We start from the raw sequence: 25,420 nt of genomic DNA, 5'->3' as shown, positions 1-25,420 counted from the left end.
GCACTTTTTTCTGGTCACTCATTTTAATCAGATTAACAAAAAAATTAATATAATTGACATTACACATAATAACTGACATGTTTTTCAAAGGTAACTTGATCAAAAAAAAATTCAAATAATACTTGGGTTAAAAAATGTAATGAAAAACGTGTGTTAAGAATTTTTCGATCTCACTCCTTAAAACCAGTTGCACTCGTATCACTCACAAAAAAGTGCAGTACAAAATAAACATTTAAAGTGACTACACTCTAGATTACTTAGAGACACTTAAGAGACAATTGATTTCACGCTGGATTGCATGTGATGTATAAAGTAACCAATTGACTTCTCTCTGAACTACAAAGAGCGCAAAGATGACAAATTACCCAAAATACATAAATTGGAGTCAGTCAACCAAATTAAGACATACATTGACTGCCTGTAAAACTGCTGGGTTAGAGAACTGTAAACTACATATTGTAATGCAGAGAGTAGTAGTGTGTAAAGTGCATGTTTTGGTGTATATTTTTTATTTTAGTTTTTATTCTATATTATATACGTTAAGTTGTTGGTAGTATTTGCTGAGCTTTCCAAAAACAAAACAAAAATACATCTTCTCTTGTTGGGTTTTTACACATCATGAAAATCGTTGGATTATTTTTTATATCGAACGCGTTTCTACATACATTTTGGTGCCAAATGCATTTGCAAAATACGTACGTATTATCATCAACACGTTTTTTTTTAAGTACATTTACACACTCGCTTACTTACTAACATCCATCCATATTTCTGATGTCTCAACAAATGAAACAAGAAAAAAAAAAAGAAAAACAACACATGACACCATTCATGAAACTATTACTAATAAAATATCAAAAACAACAACAGCAGCAGCAGCAATAAAAATCGTAAACAAGTGAATGGAATAAGTACAAACATAGTTGTATCATTTCCCACTTCATTCTAAATGCATCACTAACCTAAAAGTTTGTCAATGTTGCGTTTTTATGGAAGGAGAAATGAAGAGATTTCATTAGAAATCATTTTCATAACGACATCCGGCAAATGATCATCCTTCAGGTTCTTCAGAGAGATCAACAAATTAACTTTCAATTTGGAGTGGTAAAGCTCCTACAGGCTATCTCAAACAGGTGAAAATTAGGAATTGAATTTATACGTCTGGCTGATAAGAGCCTATCACTGAATATAAAGGTTCCTTTAAAAAGAAGCATTCCGAAGCAAATGTTCAAGCTTATAGTCGGAAATAGCAACAAAAAAACAATTTATAGGGAATGGTACAGCCACCCCTATAAAGCGGTGGTTAATTATGTAAACATTCATCTAAATCGAGTAAATTTCGGAGCACAAATATCAAATCTATTATTTATTCTTCAGGGCTCACTGCCTTCATCTAACCATGTTCAAACATCAGTCAAGGTATATATTTTTATCATAGAGAAGTTCAAGCCGAATTTCTATTGAAATTATGAGTCGATGTTAGCAAATTTAAGAGCTTGAATTTAATTGATTAATCATCTTCTTAAACAATTTATTGGCAAGCTTCACACATGTGCTTCAAGAAACTATATTTCATCAACAAAATTGGGAGACATTGATCCCAGATAGAGAATACTAGTCAAATGGAATCCATAAGCAGATACCCGTAGGAATTCATTGTTACTCGAACAGCTCTAAATTAAGAGATAAAACGGCACTGGGGATCTACATAGAGAACCAAGAGACCGAGTTTTTATTCCGCCTTCCGGACCACATATGCAAATTAAGGACGATTGATGCGAAAATATTTACCGATATCCGGATGTCAATCAAGGAGATCACTAACGATAAGTTTAAATCGAGAAAAACTTTAAAGTGTTAAAAGGTAATAATCGACTACTCAGCTAGTGAATAATCTGGATGCCGGGCCACTCTGGGATAGTGAGCATTGAACGTGCTAACGACCTCACCATTATAGGAAGGGAACTAGATGCGTCAAACTTGGACAATACGAAACCGTTCGAGGCAACAAGAACGGATTTGAAAAAATTAAGAGAAGCTCATGTGACTCTCTTGTCTAACGAAACTGTGGACACGACCACAAGAATCCATAGGGGAAACCCGAACGAGGATAAAATAAGTAACAAATGAGTACCTTCTAATATCGGAGTATTAGGAAGGTACTCATTTATTACGGGACACTCTGGAACAAGAGCCCAGCATTATCAAATGGGCTGTCCCGCCTTTGCCGAAATTAGATGATCATCGTACGAGAACTGATACCGAACATATCCTTCCTCAACGACGTTGAGTGGAGTAACCTAAGAAACTTTGTTGAAGAAACCGAGTTTCCAAACATTGAACGATGATAGTACATCCATGGTATGGCAGTAAATAACAGGATTGGGTGCATGTCTTATGATTTGAGACAGCGATACTGTATCCTCCTATCAACCTAACCTCCTTTAAATTTTGATATCGTTCAAGTAGGCCATCGCTATTGACCAGCATTATTAAAAACTATCAAGTCCCGGGCAATAAGTTCTCGCACTCTTATCAGTTATTATCTTTGAGATCTTCCAGAAGCCATATATGTTTCTTCAAATTATTCATGGTGAATGTGTTCCATCGTTTTCAACGTGCGAGAGATGGTTTGTGCGATTCAGCAGTGGTGATTTTGACACGGAAGTCATAAATCGCCCAGGCCAGCCAAAAAAGTTTGAAGACCAAGAATTGGAGGCATTACTTAATGGAGATTGTTGTCAAATTCAACAAGAGCTTGCAAAATTATTGGGAGCTACTTAAGCAGCAATTTCAAAACGTTTGCAAGCAGCAGGATTCATTCAAAAGCTGGGAAATTGGGTACCATACGAATTGAAGTCGAGAGACCTTGAAAAACGATTTTTCATGTCCGAATGCTTGATGGAATCATTTCTTGCGATGGATCCATTACGATAACCGGATCCAAAGATATCTTATAAGGAGTGAGATCGAAAAATTCTTAACACACGTTTTTCATTACATTTTTTAACCCAAGTATTATTTGAATTTTTTTTTGATCAAGTTACCTTTGAAAAACATGTCAGTTATTATGTGTAATGTCAATTATATTAATTTTTTTGTTAATCTGATTAAAATGAGTGACCAGAAAAAAGTGCGTACTGAAATTATTAAATATTTTCAACAAAACCCAACTTGGTCTTACAAAAAGTTGGCCAAGCATACAAAGGTCTGCCGTCAAACTGTTTCCAATGTTATTAAACAGTACCGGGAGAACTTGTCAGTTGATAGAAAACCTGGTTCAGGTAGAAGGAATGGTCCACATGATGTTTCTAAAGCCAAAAAAATAGAACGCATTTTCAAAAGAGCTCCCAACACATCCGGTAGGAAAGCAGCCCGGTTAGCTCAGTGCTCGGACTATTTGGTACGAAAAGTTAAAGCTAATGCAGGTTTAAAAACATACAAGGCTCAAAAAGTTCCTGACAGGAACGCTACTAAAAATTTAGAGGCCAAAAACAGAGCACGGAAATTGAAGTCAAGTTTTATAAAAAAATATTCTTGCTGCATAATGGATGACGAAACGTATGTTCTGGCAGATTTTTCGCAACTTCCAGGTCAAAAATTTTATGTTGCTGATGCTCGAGGGAATGTTGAAGAAAAGTTTAGGACCCAAAAGCAGACAAAATTTCCCAGAAAGTTCTTGGTATGGCAAGCAATATGCAGTTGCGGCAAAAGAAGCCACTCATTTGTTACAACGGGCTCTATAAATACCGAAATTTACATCAAGGAATGTTTACAAAAAAGGCTGCTTCCATTCATAAGACTTCATAATGTGTCCACTTATTTTTGGCCTGACTTGGCATCCTGTCACTATGGCAAACAAGCCCTTGAGTGGTACAAGAACAATAATGTGGTATTTGTACCAAGAGAGGCAAATCCTCCAAACTGCCCGGAGCTAAGGCCAGTGGAGAGATATTGGGCTCTTGTTAAAAGAGAATTGAAGAGTACAAAAAAGGTGTCCAAAAGTGTGGTAGATTTTAAACGGAGATGGACTACATGTTCGAGCAAAGTGACAGAAAGCACTATAAAAACGTTAATGGAAGGGTTTCCGAAAAAGGTTCAAAATTTCATCACTAGTGATTAAAACTATAAAAATAATTTTTTTTGTAAATTGAAATAATAATTTCAATCAAATAAAAAAAAAATTAAAGCTGTAAGTTTAGTGGTTTCTTTTTTATAAACATATATGTATGTTAAGAATTTTTCGATCTCACTCCTTATTAAGCCCGGCCAACCATCCGAATCGACACCAAAGCCAAATATCCATGGCAATAAGTTCTCGCACTCTTATCGGTTATTATCTTTGAGATCTTCCAGAAGCCATGTAGCATTCTTCAAATTATTCACCTTTGACTTTTGGTCAATTTTGCCTGCCACTACCGATCGTCAAAAAGAGACATTCACCAAAGGTTAATGTGTTCCATTGGTTTCAACGTGAGACAGATGGTTTGTGAGATTCAGAAGTGGTGATTTTGATACGGAATACAAAGATCACCCAGGCCAGCCAAAAATGTTTGAAGACCAAGAATTGGAGGCATTACTCTATGAAGATACAACAGCTTGCAAAAAACATTGCGAGCTACTCGAGCAGCAATTTCAAAACGATTGCGAGCAGCAGGATTCATCCAAAAGCAGCGAAATTGGGTACCATACGAATTGAAGACGAGAGACCTTGAACAACGATTTTCCATATCCGAAATGATGCTTGAAGAAATCATTACTTGCGTTGAACAATTACGATAGCCCGAAGCGTAAGATATATATTGTGAAGCACGGCCAACCAGACGAATCGACACCAAAGCCAAATATCCATGGCGCTAAGGTAATTATCTGTATTTAGTGGGAGCAAAAGCTGCTGAAATCTAACCAGACCATCACAGAGAACCTTTACCGAACTCAACTGATTCGTTTGAAGAGAGCATTGGCGGAAAAATGGCCACAATATTCGGCTAGACATGAAACCGTAATATTCCTTCATGAAAACATATGTTGCAATACCTGTTAAAAAGTATGTAGAATGAAGTGATTGGGTAGTTTTGCCTCACCCACATCATAGATCAAATCGTGCCCTGTCCGACTACTATTTGTTTCGATCGATGCAGAACACTCTCTCCTGGATACGCTTTACTTTGGAACTGATTATCCGATATTGGCTTGATTCGTTGTTTGCCTCAAAAGGTAAGCAGTTATTTTGCCTCAGAATTCATATGTTGCCAGAAAGATGGGAAAAGGTCATAGCTAACAAAGGCCAAACTTTGAATAAATGTTTCAAAATAAAAGCTAAATATTTTAAAAATACCGCATTTGTAAGCATTTTAGCAAGTGTTCAGTCGAAGTCTAGTAGTGGGGGTATTTAAAAGTCTACCATAACTTATGAAAGAAATAATATCTTATTTCTTTTACTGCTTTTACCCAACTTGCACCTGATTGACAACACTTTTATTATCACTTTAGTTAAGTGCGTCGTAAATGTGTGTTTGTTTTCTTTTTTATAGTTCAACTTTACTATTCTCCAACTGTGCTGAACAACTGGATGTGTCTGTCTTTCTGTGCGATGCGATTCGAGTTCGAGAAATTCTAGCTCTTTCTCTGCATCTTTTTCAAATTGGTGTGTGTACAATAAAAACAAAAACTGGTCATATCAAAAATTCACACGGTTTTTGTTTATATTTCTCATTTACTATTTAACACAAAAAACAAAGAAGAACTTTTCTGTGCCATAATGTTTTTACACTTTTTATTACGTTTATTTTTATTTCAGCAGCATGCATGGTATTGCAGATTTTTAAGAAACTTATTTATTTATTTTTTTCCCCATCTCAAAGTTGTTTAATCACGTTTATAAAGTTTTACACTTTTTATCATACAATTTTCAGTTGGCTACATTACACTAACATAATAAATTGCATATACGAGAATAAATTGTATCAAATTACGGATTATATTTTTTATTTTTGGGTTGCTGAAATTGAAGTTTACATTTTATTTACTCGTTGCATTAGGGGATAATAAATAATTGAATGTGATGATTTTTTTATGGGATTTTTTGGTAAATTTGCAAAATTAGGGTAATGGTACGTATGGTGAAGATTACGTGGTAATTTTATTATATTCAAAATATTTGAGTGTGGTGAGGGTAGGAATGTTAAAATTTGTATATGGAGTACTATTAAAGTTTTTGATATACAAAAACTTTGATGGGGAGTGTGAAAATGAGAAACATTGTCGCGTTCGCTATAACCTTCATCAGCATTCTTTATGAACTTAGGTCTCTTTATAAAGAGACCTCTCTTATTCTGAACTTTATGACAATCATAAAATTATTACAAAATTGAACATTTCAAACCATTTTCTTGTAGTAATTCTTTTTTGTATATAGTTCTAAATACAGGTTTAAACCAAAAATATTAATATCAACTGAATCTTAATCATTCAGTTGCCCACACATTCGATTGTCATAATAAATCAGTATTTTTTCTTAATTATTACACAATTTAGCTTGTAGGTAACAACAATTTCAAGCAATCCACTTTGATATTCTTCATACTCGGGTATTAATTGCAATTTAAAAAGATTTAATTTTACAGTGTTCTACAAATAATAAAACAAAACGAAAAAAAATACTGCTAAATGTCATGATGTTTAACCACAAAAACGCAATAAAAGACCTTTTCAATTTCAATGTTTGAAAGTCAAAACTCAATATGACTCATATTTGAATATAGAAAAATAAATTTATACAAACGTACAAGTATTAAAAGACTGAAAACAGAATAATATATAAAAAAAGCTCAAAACTAGTAATAATAAAATTTTATATTAAAAAAACCTCGAGTTATGACAACAAACAACTTAGACATTTATTATTAATTTTTTTTTCTGTATATTTTTGTATGTCTTTAGCTTGATTATAAAGTGAAATGTGTGTATTCACAAGTACAAAAGAGCTCAGTAATGGAAAGAGAAAAAAATCATAGAATTTAAATGAAGAAAATTGTAATGCAACTAATAATATAATACCAGCACAACACCACCAAATAGTACCACCAAACAGAAGAAAAATATATATATAAAATAAACTTAAAATATAAAGGATCTTTAAAGTTACAAATAATTTAATAAAAGCTAAGAGAATTGAAAAAGGAATAAAGGAAAGGGACAATAAGATTTGTTTTAGAAGTTACCTGGTAATGAGTGGTTGTTACCCTGACTATAACCCATTACATTTAATTAATTAGTAATTGGTAATTAGTGTTCGTTACTCTTAGCATTACTCTTGTCATTTCCAAATACATATATTTATCAGACGGATCCAAACAGGTCAATAGTGAAACTAGAACGGTTACTCTATGGGTCGATTCTCGCAAAACTATGTAGAACAAGTGAACTATATTCGGCTGTGCCGAATCTTATGTAACCTTCACCAAATTAGACTCTAAAATAAAATATTTTTAGGTAAAGAAAATTACAAAAAAAAAAATTTATTAGCGATAAAAAAAATTAATTTTCTACAAAAAAAAAATTATTTTTTATTTATTAGAGAACAAATTTTATAACAAACAATTTTTTTGATAAAAAAAAAAATTCGGGGTAAAAATATTTTTCCCGATTTTGATCCAGTAGGTCCGACTTACTTAATTACGCCATTATATACGCCATTGCAAAGGCCTTTGAAATTTCTATTATTGGATATCCATCTTGTCTATAATAATGACTTAGTAATCCAGATATAGATAAAAAATCTGAGGTTGTCCTGGTTTTTTTCCTTAAATTTCAGCCATTCGTAAGCCGATCGTCTCGATTTTAAATAGCAACCGAGCCCTATATATTGATGTATGAATCATGTATGTATGTTATTTGGGGTTGATTTCGACAGCCAGGCGGACAGACGGAGATGGCCATATCGACTCCGCTATCCTATATCAAATAGGTATGTAAGAGAAATGACCGTATCCTGAATTGAGTAGAAGTTTGTACGCCTCTGGGAAGCCATATATGGGCTCAGATAGAAAAAGCGATTTGTAACATTGTCAACTGCCAACTGGCTCAGATATTACACGATATCTCGTAGAGATTCGTATATATACTGACAGCAAAGCTGCAATCAAATAGTCCAGGAATGACGGGCACCTTTAAATGAAATGGCGAGACATTCAATAGTTGTACTCACTTGGGTACATGGACAGGGATAATGAAGGCAATTGTATTAATAACTTGGCGAGGAAAGGAGCCTCGATATAGACTTCCTATGCTGCACTCTGCTGTCGTCATGTAAACAACGGAACTTGTCCAAACTAGGTGTAACTGACCACCAGTGCGATTACGAGGTTGATCTGTAACAACGAATACGACTCAGCAATATGGTGGCGCTGATCACAGGGCATTTCATTTTCGATATCGATGCTGCATTTTCTGTATAAGTTGTCAAAATGAGGCGGAGGAGGAAGAGACCATCATGCACTTCTTCTGTAACTGCCCGGCACTGTGTGATTTGAGGGAAAGATCATTTACCAGCCTCACCGAGTTATCTGGGAAGGAATTAAGTGGTATAGATGCCTTTATTGGGAAAAGCAGATGGTTGGTTAGGCCGGCCATGTAAATGGCACCTCATAGTGGTCACGTATCTGTCGCTGATGGTCTGCGCTCTCTGAACTTCTTCTCTACTCCAACTCCTCTAATTTCTATCTAAAACTTCTGTTAACAACCCTACTCTTACTAGACTTACCAATCAACTTATCGCCTTCCCTCTTCTCTTTCTTCTCTTCTCTATTTTCTTTACCTTCCTCAGGTAACACAAAGGTAACAATTAATGGATCCAGGTGAGCTGCACTTAGGACGACAGGCTGCTACCTGTGGACCTAACCTAATCTAAATTGTCAATTGGAAATCACAGTAGTTATAGATGGACATAGTGTTCTTAGATATCTACTGGTGGTATCTATCCAATATGTATCTATGTCTAAAACCCCGAAGCATGTTCTTTGGGTTTCAAATGGATATTCGCTTGGGACAATATTAAACGATATTTCTAATGGAAATTTACATAATCTTCATTTGAACTAGAGAGTGTTTAAAGAGCAGTTAAGGGGTTCAAAAATGATGTTGAGTAACCAAGCTTCGCTAGGCCTTGTCAGAGTACGAAATAAGGTAGGGAGTCGTGAACTGTGTTATATCTCCGAACGATCTGAGACAGAATAAACAATAGAATTTCGATAATGAACCGATAAGGCATAAACGCCTCAGCTCATACTTTGTGTTTGCCTTTCCTTGAGGTCATGTAGAAGGAGGTTTCTTGAGGGTTCATTGTTAACTTAAGAGGCTATTTAATCTAATCTATCTCGGCAGTGGCCCTTATATGGTAACTATGGTCAAAATTTGTACTATTTGTGAAAATTTATTTTAACTAGAAACTTCTCAAGTTAAAGTTTTATTCAGGAAGAATAGAGAATTTGAGGACCGATTCCAATCAATATCAAAAGGCTTTGTGTACTTGGTCAAAAAATTAATTTAATCCAAAATTTAATTAAGTTTTCTCTACATTGATTAGAAAAATGTCAGACTGACAGATGCAGCACAAACAAAAATTTCGTATCCTGAAGCCAAAACGAATTATTTCCTTTAAAGCCCTATTTTTCCAACCATTTTTTCCTATGTATGACAAAAATTCTTTCAATTCCTACTAACTATTTATTTTTTTAAACCCAGGAATTTATTCGCACTGGCTTGAAATTTTTGCAAAAAAAAAAGAAATATAAATACGAAACCAAAACTTCATTGACTGGCTAAATGGCTGGCTGGTAGGTTGTTGGATTGATTGTGCAGGCTGTCTGACTGGCATGACTATAAAAGTCATGACTTTGTTCACCAAGAATAATAATAACTGAGGCAAAGTACCAACAAACAAAAAAAAAAACACAACATTCTTGCAACACAACACTAAAACCAAAATATTCATACAACCCAGCCAACCAAACAAGCAAGCAGGCAGCCATGTAGTCAACCAACCTACTAAGAAACCAACAAGGCATCTACACAGTTTAGCCCCATCCAGAGACAGACAAATGGCAAGAAATTCAAAACCTTTGGCAAGAAAATATCAGCAACAACAACTACAACAATTGCGAATGTTTGTGCGATTACTGAGACCTGAGCCTGAGTAATACAACATAGTGTTTTTTGGTCGTGTTGGTATGTATTACAAAAGCCTTCATCTCCACTCGTCTTGTGTATTATATCAGTTGTGTTGTGTTGTGGTTGATGGTGACTCATTCACTGAAAGGGATTCACTTCATCACAACTCTCGCACTACTACGATTGCACAAATAACAACAAACAAATCGTGTTAAAATGAAGTAAGAGATCTAAAACCTTACACCGACCGACCGAACGAACGAACAACTCAAACGACCTGAAGAGGATGAAAACAAAAACATTAGCAAAAAAAAAACTGATTCCAAGCAAATACCAAAAATGGCATCAGTACAGCTCAAATAAAAAAACCTGTTTTAAGATCGATCACTTTTAAAATTGCACATTTAATTCATCAGTTTAGATTTACCAGACTTGCAGGTTTATATTTCTGGGGTAAAAAGTTCTTATTAAGTTTGCACAGAGACAGCTGGTTGGCTGGAGCAATTAATTTTTAATCGTCTAAACCGAATCTATTAACGAAGTAGGGTCCGCGACATTTTGAATTTCCCGGCTCTTAACTGAAAGGGCAAGACTGCTCTTTCAAAATTTTAACAAGCTGCCATTTAGTTTGTGTTTGATAGCCATTGATAGCAGACTACCTCGTGACTTGAGGAGAAATTAGAAACAAGTGAATTTCGTCTGCTCATTAAACCATCACTCAAATAAAGGCAAAGCTTAATAAATACTATGGGTACTCTGGTAAGAAAGTGATTTATTGAATTCTCAAAGAGGACGTACATGCACGGTAGATGCCGAACGTTCTGGACGCCCAGTTTAGGTCCCTATACCCGAAACAATTGAAAAAAATCATGATATGGTGTTGGCTGATCGCAGATTTAAAGTGCGAGAGATTGTGGAAGCCATAGGCATCTCACGTGGCTCAATGGTATCAATTTTGAATGATAAGTTGGGTATGAGAAAGCTTTGACTTTAACGATGAAATCATCTCACAAAAACACCTATTTTGAAGACCTCGACAAATATTACTTTTTGAAAGGGGTAAACAAATTGGAGAAACGTTGGACAAAGTATATAGAGCTCAAATGGAGCTCCTGCATTTCATTTAAAAAAGCGCAGACTTTTGGATAATATCTGATTTGGATAATTTTATATTACTAAATAGAAAATATCAGTGGTAAATATGACCTTTCTAGAGTCTAGCATTTTAATGTTATTGGGAACAAAATATATATAGTGGTAAGTCCGAACAAAGTATGATTCAAAACTTTTTACCGGTTCATCATATTTTGTCAATTTTTGGACACATATGTTTGGACACAATTTAATTTAAGGGTATTATTTCTGTTTATTTGAGGACGGCGAAAAACAAACTCTGGCAATATTTACACTAGAATTTAACTGCCGTACTGTTTTTGTTTTTATATTTGTAGACATTTACTCGTCTACTACTACAGATTTGTTGGCAATAAAATTTGATATGTTTTCGCTTAGATTGTTTTTCTAGTTTTTTTACCGAAGTGGATTTTTTATATTTTTTTGATGACGAAATAGAGCATTAAGAAAACAAGAATCATTTTATATTCAAGTGCTACGAGTGGCAACAAAAACAACAGCAATTGAATGCAATTTCCCAGATTCTAATGCAATTATTTCTTATGGGAAATTTCATAGATAATTGTGATTACAACTAAAAGAAAAATATCTTCGAAGGAAGGATCAGGACTCCGATTTTAAGGCAAATGCACGATTGTAATCATCTACCTAAAATCAATTTTAAAGGAATACTTTTCCGAATCAAAGGATTTCCAAGAAAATGGTATCGTTTTATTATTTTAATATTAACAATTTCTAAATAACGTAATCTTCAATGATTATTTATTACTAAGAAGTAGTGAAATCATAATTTGTTTCTTATTGGCTACAGAAGTACTTATTCCTAACACCTATGATTTCGATTGGATAAAAGGTAGCTAAATATTTGAAATTTTTATTAAACAAAATTTAAAATTTTCGGTTTAAATATATGAGCGTAAATGTAACCCATTTTTAAAAATGTATGTCCTTAAAAATATTTTTTTCTTAAATGCGCAAAATTGCACAATTTGTGATTATAGAATATAATTCTGGAGAATAAGCAAACACTTCCACACAATGTTTACCATCGTTTATTCCAAAGATTTAACTTTCATTAGAATGTTTTAGAATTTAAATTTGTACAATTTGAAAAACATTTTTTTATGATTGATTCAACATGGTCCAACTTAGAATGAGAAATAATCAAAAAAGATTGAGTCAAAACCTCGATTTTTTCATAAAAATTTTTTCTAACAAACATTTTTATTTTATTTACCAAATTCTTTTACCAAAAAATTCTTTTCACCAACATTTTTTTTAAATATTTTATTTTTTAATTTTTTTTTAATATTTTACTTAAAATATACTTTGGTGATGGTATCAAATTTCTTATTAAAAGCTTGAAATATTTAAAGTTTGTCGTTTTACTGGCTAAATCATATTTACTTGAGTTAAAGTATGGTCGAAACACAAGTTATCCTATCATGTCGTATTGTCAAAATGTTCTAATATTTCATGATTCGGCTGCTCGGCTTAACCAACTCTTAGCCGTTCAGCGCAGGTCTCTGCTGTTTGGTTACGATAACATGATGTTAGGAAATTTTTAGCTTGAAAGGCAATAACAATATTTTAAAATCATTGTGAAATATTAGAACATTATGACAATATGACATTATAGGATACCTTGTGAATCGACCAATTATGTTACTCTGAATTGGTCGATTCACTAGTTATCCTATCATGTCGTATTGTCATAATGCTCTAATATTTCACAATTCGGCGGCTCGGCTTAACCAACTCTTAGCCGTTCAGCGCAGGTCTCTGCTGTTTGGTTACGATAACATGATGTTAGGAAATTTTTTGCTTGAAAGGCAATAACAATATTTTGAAATCATTGTGAAATATTAGAACATTATGACAATATTTGTTTAGAACTCGAACATCGAATTTTTGCAAAAAAAAATAATTGTATTGGGATCTATGTTTTCTAAGTAGCCGTTCTCTGAATTATTTTCTTCGGAATACATACATATATTAAAAAGCACAATAATTTTTCTCTTAAAATTAAATTTTTCAAAAATTCCTTCCTAACTTTCCAAAAAAAAGGCATTTATTACTTTATTATATATGTAAGTTTGTAATTCCGTTTGTAATTTCCACAATATAATTTTCATAACCTATAAAATATATACATATATTCTGGATCCGTCCGTCTGTCTATCTGTTGAAATTAGAAATAACTTACATACACGATTCATAAATCAATATCTCCGGAATTCTTCCGGCTCGGTTGCTATTTAAAATCGAGAAAATCGGTCCACAAATGGCTGAGATATAAGGAAAAACCCAGGACAACTTCGATTTTTTACCTATATCTGGATTACTAAGTCATTAATATATTAATATATGTATATATAGACAATATACTATATATAGACAATATTGATATCTAATGATAGATATTTCAAAGACCTTTGCAACGACGTATATAAGACTATAAAAAGTTGGACCTACAATGGGTCAAAATCGGAAAAAATATTTAAAAAAACAATTCGAAAATTTTTTTTTCAAAAAAATGACAAAATACAACTTTGGAAAAAAAATAAATTTTGTTTGAGTAAAAAATATTTAAAATTTTTATTTTGAATTATAATTTGGTGAAGGGTAATAAGATTCGGCACAGCCGAAAATAAAAAAAGTTTAATTTTGTTTTACATATTTTCATATAGTTTTCTCAATTAATAAATAGATTAAATATGACACTTTATAATAACTTCAATAAAAATACGAAAAAAAATTTTAACAATACATATTGATAAAAAAATTTAAAAAAAAAACAAGTTTTGAAAAAAATATTTGTTCAGAAAAAAAATAAAACTTTGGCCCAAAAAAATTCTTTGGAGCTAGGAGTGAAACTTTTGAGATAGGCATTACAGTTGTAGTGATTTAGAGACAGATGTAAGTGAGTTACATATTTTCTAATAAGATTACATAGTTAAATTTTCATTTAATTTTTCATAAAAAATTTTCTATTGTTAAAATATACATATTTTGCATCACATTAAAAATTTCAATTCGAAACAAAAAATTTTTGATTTTCAAAGAGTAATACATAATTTTTATACTTACAATACTCCTGAACAGCGAGTACATACGAACGATCCAATGGTCATGTTGACATAAGTGGGTCCTTTTTGGCCGCAATCAAAACATTGTCGATTACCACCGCCAGTCGTGATTAGCTCACGCAAGGCTTCAAGATATTTATCATCTTGTTTTTTGCGTACCATGGCCATGTTTTTCGTGTTGCTAATGTTGCTGCTGTTGCTGCTGTCGATGCTGAAGTTAAAGTTGTTTAGAGCTGATGGTGGAGCAACTGGACTAAAACGTGCTATATCCTCAACGGAGGACGAAGGCAATGGAGGTATTATTAGTGACGTCGAAGTTAACGGTGATTTTGTTGGAAACTTTGCGAACGTAGAATCTTCTTCTTTTTGATTTTTAGAAGATTTGAATTTAGTGTTGCGTTTCGTAAGGGAGCCGTTTTGCTGATGGTTATTGAAATCGTCGTCACTAGTGGAGGCGGTAGCAAAAAATTCCGTATCGGGCGGAGGAGAGGGATCTCGGTTAGTTCGATATGTATCCGTTTTGTTGAATTTCGTGTTTGTAGGATAAATAAAAACGAACTGAATTTTGCTGGTTTTTTTCTAGTTTATTTGCAATAAGATGTTACAAATACTTTCAGTCAACTTAAAGAAAACACAAAAAACACTCATAGAATTAATCCAACCAATTGAGAATTGGGTAAAACATCTATTTATTATTTATTTGGCGCCACCAAATGAACCAACTAAAAGAAAAACAATTTTGCAGCAAAGACAACAAACACAAGAAGAAAATAAGGTAAAGGCCACCACTCTTTCTTTTAGTAGGATCTATTTAATTTTTCTTGCTACTTTTTTCTCGCTAACACTGTAACAACAATTGCACACTTCACACACACAAACTTGCACACTCTTCCAATAGAAGAAGAAGTAAAATACCAAAATACAAAAAAAGAAACGAAACGAAATAATATATTTATGCAATTGCAATAGATTTTTGGCTTTTCGTCGTATAATTTGCTGGTTTTATGGATTTTCTTTTTTCTCACAATCTCACTTTGCAATATTTTTCAACAATTACAATTTTATACAATACTTTGCTGTTGTTGTTGTTAGCTTAATTGGAAAGCTTTTGTTTATAATTTATATATGTATTTTAATTGTTGCCCGTTAAAATTTTCTTTGTTTAATTGCGTTTCTTTTTATTATTATTAAATATATTTTCACTGACACACAGATTTTTCTTTCACAACAAAATTAACGCACAGCAACCTTAAAAATACGGAAAAATTAAATAAAAACCAACCGCAATGGCGAGAGAATTTTGCTCAACTGAGAAAATTAATTATTTTTGCCAGATAATAGTCCAAAGCTGCCGCATACAGTAAATCTAACGGCGTCAAATGTCAGATTATGGGAAAAGCAGTGGTGCCACTTTTTTTTCAAAAAATATAGCTTATTTAAGGAGTTTTATTTTATTATTTGTTCAAAAAATAAAACTTATTTCTAACGTTGGATAATGAACATTAATGCTAAAGTGTGAGCCAGACAAAACTTATACTTGTATTAAGTTAAAAAAAAATACCTAAATTTATTAAAATATTGTACAAATTCATTAAACATTAAAATATTGGCATATTAGTCGGTATTTATAAATGTATCCACTTTTTTCCAAAACCCTCCCATTAAATATTTTATAGTTCCTACCTTTTTATACGAGGTGGTCTACTTATGCTTAAATTCGGAAATGTCCATTTACAAGAACCCAATACCTTTCCAATAGCCAATCAGGAAACCTTACTATGTTCTTTACATCTTTTTTACAAGAACCCAATACCTTTCCAAAGGCCGAAGTTCAGGAAAGTTGGGTAGATTTGCCTCCCGTAGTACTAAATTGCCATTATTTTTTTGAATACCACTCAAGGGCCTTTTTTCTTTTAAGAAAGCTGAAATCCGTTTTTGTAGACACTCCGTAATATATATTTCTGTGTTTATAGTGCCTGATGTCACAAATGATTTGGTTCTTTTGTCACAACTGCAAATGGTTTACCATTTGAATTTCTCGTTCGCTCGTTCTTTTGCTTCTAAGTTATTTACCTCACTTCGATCTGGAACTTTCTTAACTGTAAAAGACTTCAACCCTTGTGCACAAAATAATCAGAGCATTTATCTTTACGAGCTGCTTTTCTAGAGTTTCGAAAGAGTTGTTCGACTTCTTTTGCCTTACCAATATATGTTAGACCTTTTTTTCTTCCTGATCTAGGTTTATTTTCAATGTTCAAGTCTTCCTTATACTGTTTAATCGCTATTGAGTCCTTATTGGATTTTTTTTGAAAAGTTTTAATTATTTGTTCACGTTTTTTTACGCTGTCCATTTTGACCGAAATAACAGTTGAAAATTAATGATTTAGGAAAGATAATATCTGACATATTTTTAAAAGCTAATGTGATTCGAAAAATAATAATTTGTTGGACCAAGGAAAAGTTTTGGCTGAAACAGTGTGTATGCGTTTTTTCTGACTCACTCTTTATGTCCAGACTTGAGGTTTTAAACGCATTTAGGCAAAATGTTCATTAATCAAGGCCGTTTACATCACATTAGACAGTAAAAAGAAAAAAAAATTTCGGAAATTTAAATTTCTTGGGATGATGAATACATATTGAAAGGAAATGGAAGAAGATAGGCTGATGGAAATTGTTGGAATTTATAAATAAACTGACCCACTATGATAATCAGCAGTCATAATATTTAACAAACCGCGTTTTGATAAGAATTTGTTAATTTTTCAGAAATTAAAAATTTAGATTTCTTGGTATGGTTTGGATGGTTTGATTGAAATTGCTGGAATTTATAAATAATGTGTTTTTCTATCATAATCTGTAGTCACAACCTTTAACAGTGATTCCAAAATTAACTATAATGTAACGTATTTTTTGTTATAGGAATTGATTTTAGACCATCTCTCGTTTAAACTCTACATTTAAAAAGTAACGGACAAAATTAAATAACAGCCATATATGGCAACATTAGTTAATTTGTTTAAATCTGGCATTACTTTTTATATAAGACAAGCCAACTACAGAGATGTTCTCAGTTTAAATGATTTGACACTTCTGACGCAGCAGGAAAAATATAAACAATCAAAATTTCGTAAAAAAATAATAGCAAAATGTGCATTTCTAATGAAAATAAATGTGGTTTTAGCAAACAATTTGCAACAACTATAAATGGACAACAAACGGAATTTGTATTCCAACCATTTGCCAACAAATGGTTTCTATTAATCACCCAATATGGAAAAGTGCCAAATCTATACAGTGTAAAATTTGACTTGCAGCGTAATGAAGGTATACCTGCTGCCATACAGGGCCCCGTGGAACATCCACAATTTCATATGTCGGTACCCATAACAATAACATGCAATTTTGGCGCAGACAAAGATGAAGTTCGCAGTGGCATACAGTATCTGGTTAACAAATCAAAGTTAAATAGATGTCCTAACGAGTTCGTAATTGGTTTGGGTTTAAAACAAATGGATGGCAAAAATCTTAAGGAAGTTGCTCGAGTGCTGGATGAAGTAATTGTCTAATATTTTATAAACACTGTATTTTTTTTTGTAGAAAAAATGATACTTTTTTATTGTTTTTAAAAATAAATTTGTACATTAAAACGTGTACAAAACACTTAAAACATGTCTATTCTTTCTCTGATGGAGAAATTTTAAAACATACACTTTTGTTGTTCTTGCTGTTGTGTGTTGTAAATAGCGAATAAAAAAGCAGCATTTAGTCCTGGTATTTTAGTTTGTTGATAAAATTCTGTCAATTTAGTCGAAGAGAGCGAAACCCATATCGTCATCGGATTCCTCTGGTTCTTCTTCCTTCTTCTTCTCTTCCTTCTTGGCTTCAGCGACAGGGGCGGCATCACCACCAGCAGCAGCAGCGCCAGCGGGGGCACCAGCTCCGACACCGGATCCAATGTTGGTGATCAAGTCCTTAACATTGATACCTTCCAAAGCCTTGGCGAACAAACCGGGCCAGTAAGGTTCAACCTCAACATTGGCGGCCTTCAAGATGGTGGAGATTTTTTCACCCTAAAAAACAAAATACATTAAATTAATAAATGAGATCAACTTCTTCTAACTAGAATATAAACAAAACCTTGCATTTCTTATAGAGATTCTTGGGATTTTCAAAGATTCTATTTGACAATTGCAATGTTATGTTTTGGTTCCAATACTTACAGTAACGGCGACATCATCATCAACCAAGATAAGGGAGGCGTAGACGCAAGCGAGTTCAGCTTTGGTAGACATGTTTTTTTAGATTTGTTTTATTTAATAATTGGTGCAAGTTGCCAAAAAATTAAATGTAAATTTTATTAAAAAATTTGGCCTTAGCTCGGGATTCGAGAACAAGCACACTTGACAGAGTCCTAAACCGGAAAGAAAGAAAAGAAGTAACACGAAAACCAAAGCGAAGTTGGCTGCAAAACAAAAGAAATTGTCAAAAATATCAACCCTGAATTTACTACTACTAAATGCAACAATGTACGTATGAGGAGAAAAGAAAATTGTAAATGCATAAAAATGAGGCTAATGTAGTGATTTTTTAATGAAATTATAAGTATATACAAAATTTAAATCTTGTTCTAAAATTCAATATTTTAACAATGGAAACAAATCTACATTTTTAAAATTCCGATATTACCCTTATATATTAGGAATTAATGCAACGCAATCACAACTTAAAAAACCGTTTCGAGTAAAATCATTTTAAATTAATTAATCTACTCTATACTCCGTTACAGGGCTGTATTTTAGATCAAACATCAAAAACTTTAAATTCGGTGTTGTGAGTTAAACCTTGCTGAATTTCCAATTACAATATTTATAATTTATTTTTTATTCTAATTTATTGAGCTAGAGGTCATTGTTATTTATTTTCGATATTTCTCTACACTATTCTGTAGCATCGTCAAGGAAAAATTAACAATGTAAATCCTTAAGCTCAATAAATTACAATTAAAATTTCAAAAAAATTGGAATATCTAATGCTGAAAATTAGTTATAGGGATTATAAAAAATTGAGTTTCGCAATGTCGTTTTCATCTCGGACACATGAAAAAAAACGCCTTTTTATAACTTCTTAACCAATAGAGACCAGGAAAAGCTGTTTTTACCATTAGTCTTACAATCTGAAACAATATTGGTGGTGAAAACATTTAAGAAATTTATTTTTTCAAGACGTATTCCTATTGTGAAAAAATGTGTAGAAATGTTACAAAATATTTGTGAAGACAATCATAATCCTTTGAAAGGATACTAAACTTTTTTAAATCGAATGACGCTTTCCAATGTTATTAGATCCTAAACATTGCTTATTTTTTATTAAAATGTCCAACTTTAAACGTCTATAAAATATGAACGATATAGGAAATGGGCTTGGTTTATAAGTCATATAATGCGAATTGAATATATGAATCAAATTTTAACAAAATCAAACAAGAGGAACATTTAAGATTATCCAATAGTTAACATAATTTTGATTATTTTAAAACCATTATAGGTTTTGAATAGAATACAAGCTTGTTTTGAATAGAATACAAGCTTGATTTTGAATTTATGTAATAAAAAATATTAGCATTTACAAAGATGTTTTGTTACAAATGTACTACATGAAATTTGTTTTGATTTAACATTTACTAAGAGGTATAAACAATTTCGCAAAAAGGAAAATTATTAAATCTGTCGAGAATTTTCAGATAATCTGAGTTTCTTAGGAACATTTTATTTTAAAGTGTCTATAACTTTTAAACAATAATAAGAAGAAAAATGCTTTTAATGGTTTGAAAATTGAATTTGCTTAAACTCTAACTTCTTTTTCTTTCCTGCTTAATACTCAGAAAAATTATACCATTCGGTTTAAATTTGAATTATTTTTTAAAAATCGCCAATATAAATGATTAGCACCTATAAATGCAACACTTCAAAAAAGTAAAAACCAAAAAAATACAAAAACGTTGTAAACAAAGAATACGAAAAACAGGGACGTTAATGAAGTATTGTAAACAAAACTGGCGCTATTTTTTTTTTGCAATTTCGTATTTTGCTCAGTTTGTGTGACAATATTATTCAAAATCATGCCTAAAAAAGCTGAAATTAAAAGTGAACCTTTGAATGATACCGTAGAAAGTAACAATGATGAAGAAGAAAAATATGATCCGGCTGTGGATAAAATCACATCCCTTAAGAAATTGGGACCTTTTATAGCCTCCAAAGATAATTCGCGCAATACAATTTACTTCTCAGATATACCACAAGTGTGTAAAGATGAACCATGTATGCTGGGTGTTGATGAAGCCGGACGTGGTCCTGTTTTAGGACCTATGGTATATGGCATAGCATTCTGTCCTATAGCCAGTAAACAAGTTCTAATTGATTTGGGCTGTGCTGATTCCAAACAATTGACCGAAGAGAAAAGAGACATAATTTTCGATGACATCAACGCGAAGGAGTATGCTAATAAATGTATAGGCTGGGCTGTAGAAATAATCTCACCTAATGTCATCAGCACTAGTATGTTTAGAAGATCAAAATGTTCGCTGAATGAAGTTTCCATGAATTCTGCTATTGGCCTAATACATGCTGCTGTCGATTTAGGTGTTAACATAGCCGAAGTATATGTGGATACTGTTGGACCGCCCGAAAAATATCAAGCTAAACTTCAGCTAATTTTTCCACAATTCAAAATAACTGTTGCTAAGAAAGCGGATTCTACTTATCCTATTGTATCTGCCGCTAGTATATGCGCCAAGGTTAGTCGTGATCATGCCCTGAAAGTTTGGAAATTTCCCGAAGGCATTGAAATTGAAGATAATAACTTTGGCAGTGGTTATCCCGGTGATCCAGTTACAAAACGTTTTCTTTCCGAAAATATTGACCTGGTATTTGGATTCCCACGTTTAGTGCGCTTCAGTTGGTCTACAGCTGAAAATGCTTTGGCAGATAAGGCCTACGAAATGGAATTCGATGAGCCCGATTCAGAGAAGCCTAAATATGCCGGCACTAAATTGACGAAATTTTTTAAAGGCACAACTAAAACGGGAGAGATTAAAAGGGAACCATGTCGTTTGTTTAAAGAAAGATTTCTAGATAATTGTGTAGATTTTTAAGTTAATTTTATTTAAGAATATGTAATTAGTTTGTATTGAAATTTCATTAATAAATTTATTGTCTGAATGTATAGAAAAGTGTATTTTAATAAAATATCTGGAAAAGGTGTGAACCAATAAAATTATTCATAAATTCTGCAGAGAATGATACAATATCAGTTCTTATCTAAAGAGATAAGTTATGCTCGCTCACATAATACGAGGCCAATTCAAAACATTTTACCCTTTACCAAGAGTCCTAAGTTTTTCATTTTAATCGTATTTGTTTTTTTTCTTTCTGCATAGCTAACGATTTATATAACGCCATAGAAATTCGGACATATAATAGTCAAATCAGGAATCTTTTTGAACCCGATTTTTTTTTCAGCTAAATTTTTATCATCAATTTTGTACACCAACATTTTTTTCAATCTTTTTCTTAAAGTATACTTTGCTGAAGGGTATATTAGATTCGGAAGGTTATATTAGATTCGGCACAACCATAGCTCTCTTAGAACGGTTGGTATTTTAGGTGGCGATAGATAGATGATAAAACGTATGTACCCATTTATTGTAGAAATAAATTTTGCAACTTACGCAACTATTCCATTAATTTATCAAACATACTATCGAGAATACTATTAAAAAAAAACAAAGTTTTACTTAATGAAACTTATTGCATTCCAAATTTTTATATTTTTTTTATTATTTATTTGTTACTATAAATTATTTTTTTTTTGCTTACTTCATCCGAAATTGTTTCGTTAAAAAAAGTTCACTTAAATTTTATTTGTTCTGAGGAAGTAAGGTCGAGTTACAGAATAAAGAGAGAGAGAGAGTGGGAAAGGATATATTTATATTATAGTTTAATCAACTTAACCAATCTTGTTAAACATTTAAGCTTAAACAAAGTTTTTTTAAAAAAAATAGTATGCATGTATATAATAAACAAATAAATTTAATTTTCAAAACCTGATTTGAAAAGCAACTCTGTTACTCCAAATCAGTCCCATATAGGTTAAAATTGGACGACCACATTGGAATTTTTAAACACAAAATATCGAGGATAGCGAAAGTAAAGTAGAATAATAAAAATTAAGAAATTTGTTTTGTATCTTACGTTTAAAAAGAAGATAATCTTAACGCTTTTAACTTAAATGCTACGAAATGTTCTGTTTTTGTTTTTTTTGCTAAAAATTACAAAAAAAAAAAGAAAGATCAATGCTTGTTGCAGACTCCGTTTAAAAGAATCCATCTCTGGGTAGAGCAATACAAGCTGGCGACGATAACTGTGCTGATCAAAATTTTCTGAGATCCAGTACAAATACGCTGCCATCGGAAGCACTAGCTCCCACCTTTGTTCCTTTAGAATTCCAACAAACTTCAAATATACCACCGGTACCCTTGTAACTGTGTACCAACTGTCCTGATTGAGTACTCCAAATGTGTACGCATTTATCAAAGCTACCAGATGCCAAATACTTGCCATCAGGTGAGAACGCCACCGAATAGACTGGTTCTGTATGTTTCGTCAACGTGTGTATACACATGCCTCTTTCCACGTCCCACAAACGTACAGTGGAGTCAAATGATGCTGACGCCAATAGTAAATTTGTATTTGGATTTTGTGTACCAGGACCCGTGGGTGACCATTTAATTGTATAGATTTCCTTAGAATGTGCCTGCAAATCGTGGCAACATTTGTCTCGACTCATGCACCAAATCTTTAAAGTCATATCATCAGAACATGAGGCCAACAGTTTACCCTGTGGGCACCACTTGATTGCATTGACCTCGTTCGTGTGGCCTTTAAACGTTTTGACGGGCACTTCGGAACCCAAACGACACACATGAATACGTTGATCAGTACTACAAGATGCAAATGAATTGTTTGTTTGCCAATCAACATCAAGGGCTGGTGCATTGTGGAATGAAAATTGCTGAGTACATTGTCCGGTAGAAGCATCCCAAATAATGGTAGTCTTGTCAACACCAGCAGAAAGTATGTAGTTGCCACGTTTATTCCACTTTAAGGCAAATATGGGACCCTTATGTTGCCCCAATGTCGATGCTAATCGTCCATCAGTTTTCCAAATACGAGCAAAACCATCATAACTGCCCGTAGCTAAAAGAGTGCCATCACACTACAAATATAATATTTATTAATTTTATTACATATTAGTTTTATATTTATGTAAAATCTTACGTTCCAATCTAAAGATGTTACATCCTTATTGCTGGGTACTTCTGCTCCTCCTTTTTGTATGCAATGGCGCAGAACCAATTGGTTGGGTGAACTCATTGCATCAGACATATCCCAAATACGTGCAGTGCTATCGCCCGAACCACTAGCTAATAAATCTCGTGATGGATTCCAAGCACAAATGAAAACTTCACTTTCATGACCTCTTAATACGGTTGCTTTTGATGCCGGTATTTCAATATCAGAATCAATTTCCATTGCTTCTACATTACCCGAACCAGCCGCACTTCCCGCACTCGTAGCTGTCGCACTACTAGGGACGGTTTGAGCAGATGTGGGTGCAGTGGCTGCATTCCCACCGGGTGCTGAACCGGAACCACCAGCAGAACCAGTTTGTGCAGCTGTAGTGGGTGTAGCGGTTCCAGAAGAGCTGGTAGCTCCTCCAGCGGCACCAGCAGATGCTGCATCAGTGGAAGTTGTGTTACTTGAACTACCATTTGTGGAGGAAGAAGAGGTGGCATCGTCAGCATTGGTCGTAGTATTACCTCCAGCAGCCGAGTCACTCTTCTTATCGTCTGAAGCATTGGCAGCTGTAGTGTTGGTAGCGTTTCCTGTAGTAGTATTTGTTCCGGCTGGTGAGCCTCCCGTGCCTGTTGCAGCTCCGGCAGCATTACTATCCGCTTCAGTGTTTTCTGCTGCTGAATTGGAAGTACCCGTTGAGCCGGCGGCATTTGCTGAAGATCCACTACCCGTTGTTGTACCTTCTGCTTTTACTTCTGATTTAACATTTGAAGCTGAATTACCACCAGATGCTGTGCTTCCACTTCCAGCATTCGAATTTTCTCCATTTCCCGCTTTGCCAGCCTCTGTTTTAACTACGGGAGGTTTAGCTTCTGGCATTACGGCATCTATTAGACTAAGACTTTCTATAGCTCTTACGGACATCCCATCCTCACCTAATGACAACTCAACCTCTGTATATAATAAACCCTTTTGCAGTATTGTCAACAAGGCAGCAGGTGGAACGAGAGCTCCATTTATATTACTTTGTGATATATGGGATTCAATACCAAATACAAAAGCCGAATGTGTAAAACCTAAAATATTTTTTACAAAAATTATTCTCACATGTTTGAGACTCCTTTTGTGTCAAAAAGAACTTACCAGATTCTTGCAAATATCGGTAAACTAAAAAGTTTACTTCGTCACTGGAAAAACTCATTTTAGCCACTTTAACTACTTAAAATTTAACCAAGTTATGAAAATATTTTACAATTTTAAATTTTGGAAGATTTTCATAAAAAAAATTGCCGTAGGTAATCTCCCTGATTTTCTTCTATTTCATAGACTACCTCTCACTCTCTTTATAGAGATGTGTTCTCACCACAAATACCGCTTTTTATAATGGACTTTATTTTACGTTTGTGATTAGATATTTTTGTATTAATTTATTTATTGAATAGATTTATCATTATTTAAGGTATTTTTCGAATTTTGCAGTATTTTTTAGGCATTTAAAATGCCTGTTTTATATTTAAAAAATAAAAAATATTTTGTTTTCGCTTTTTAGCACAATTCACAAGTAACGCAATATGGCGTTTAATAATTTAGTACACAGTTGCTATTTTTCGTACTAAATACATTGAAAGAAATTTTAAATATTTTCTACAAAATCTATTATTTTTGGAAAGTAAA

At 33.1% G+C, this 25,420-nt stretch overlaps 5 protein-coding genes across 5 annotated transcripts in view; 2 read left to right on the top strand and 3 right to left on the bottom strand.

The window, feature by feature from the left end:
- Nucleotides 1-15,697, bottom strand: part of drongo (Arf GTPase activating protein drongo) — a 179,254-nt gene extending 163,557 nt beyond the window's left edge. Inside the window, exon 1 of the mRNA XM_065499388.1 lies at nucleotides 14,395-15,697. Coding sequence (XP_065355460.1) covers nucleotides 14,395-14,561 — 167 coding nt within the window. The 5' untranslated portion in view covers nucleotides 14,562-15,697. The remainder of the gene's footprint in view (nucleotides 1-14,394) is intronic.
- A 1,782-nt stretch (nucleotides 15,698-17,479) lies between these two features.
- On the top strand, nucleotides 17,480-18,060 carry LOC135950115 (uncharacterized). The gene has a single exon (XM_065499632.1). It carries the CDS (start codon nucleotides 17,540-17,542, stop codon nucleotides 17,957-17,959), a length of 420 nt encoding a protein of 139 aa, XP_065355704.1. The 5' UTR covers nucleotides 17,480-17,539; the 3' UTR covers nucleotides 17,960-18,060.
- On the bottom strand, nucleotides 17,978-18,829 carry RpLP1 (Ribosomal protein LP1). The gene is made up of 2 exons (XM_065499634.1): nucleotides 18,614-18,829; nucleotides 17,978-18,463 (listed from the first exon to the last, which is right to left on the bottom strand). The coding sequence occupies exons 1-2, from the start codon at nucleotides 18,683-18,685 to the stop codon at nucleotides 18,197-18,199; spliced, it is 339 nt and encodes a 112-aa protein (XP_065355706.1). The 5' UTR covers nucleotides 18,686-18,829; the 3' UTR covers nucleotides 17,978-18,196.
- A 1,667-nt stretch (nucleotides 18,830-20,496) lies between these two features.
- LOC135950225 (ribonuclease H2 subunit A) lies at nucleotides 20,497-21,621 on the top strand. The gene has a single exon (XM_065499756.1). It carries the CDS (start codon nucleotides 20,512-20,514, stop codon nucleotides 21,541-21,543), a length of 1,032 nt encoding a protein of 343 aa, XP_065355828.1. The 5' UTR covers nucleotides 20,497-20,511; the 3' UTR covers nucleotides 21,544-21,621.
- A 558-nt stretch (nucleotides 21,622-22,179) lies between these two features.
- On the bottom strand, nucleotides 22,180-25,290 carry ebi. The gene is made up of 3 exons (XM_065499719.1): nucleotides 24,890-25,290; nucleotides 23,729-24,822; nucleotides 22,180-23,666 (listed from the first exon to the last, which is right to left on the bottom strand). Exons 1-3 carry the CDS (start codon nucleotides 24,945-24,947, stop codon nucleotides 22,821-22,823), a joined length of 1,998 nt encoding a protein of 665 aa, XP_065355791.1. The 5' UTR covers nucleotides 24,948-25,290; the 3' UTR covers nucleotides 22,180-22,820.
- Between the last annotated feature and the right edge of the window lie 130 nt (nucleotides 25,291-25,420).

The sequence above is a fragment of the Calliphora vicina genome, chromosome 2 (genome assembly GCF_958450345.1).
Source record: "Calliphora vicina chromosome 2, idCalVici1.1, whole genome shotgun sequence".
Taxonomy (NCBI): Eukaryota; Metazoa; Arthropoda; class Insecta; order Diptera; family Calliphoridae; genus Calliphora; species Calliphora vicina.
This window is presented reverse-complemented; position numbering and strand designations above follow the sequence as displayed.

Coding starts and splice junctions, on each gene's coding strand:
- LOC135950115 (XM_065499632.1), top strand. CDS start 17,540: ATGTGCATTTCTAATGAAAATAAATGTGGTTTTAGCAAACAATTTGCA.
- RpLP1 (XM_065499634.1), bottom strand. CDS start 18,685: ATGTCTACCAAAGCTGAACTCGCTTGCGTCTACGCCTCCCTTATCTTG. Junction 18,464..18,613: donor ATGATGATGTCGCCGTTACT/GTAAGTATTGGA, acceptor TTTGTTTTTTAG/GGTGAAAAAATCTCCACCAT.
- LOC135950225 (XM_065499756.1), top strand. CDS start 20,512: ATGCCTAAAAAAGCTGAAATTAAAAGTGAACCTTTGAATGATACCGTA.
- ebi (XM_065499719.1), bottom strand. CDS start 24,947: ATGAGTTTTTCCAGTGACGAAGTAAACTTTTTAGTTTACCGATATTTG. Junction 24,823..24,889: donor CCGATATTTGCAAGAATCTG/GTAAGTTCTTTT, acceptor AAAATATTTTAG/GTTTTACACATTCGGCTTTT. Junction 23,667..23,728: donor TAACATCTTTAGATTGGAAC/GTAAGATTTTAC, acceptor TTATATTTGTAG/TGTGATGGCACTCTTTTAGC.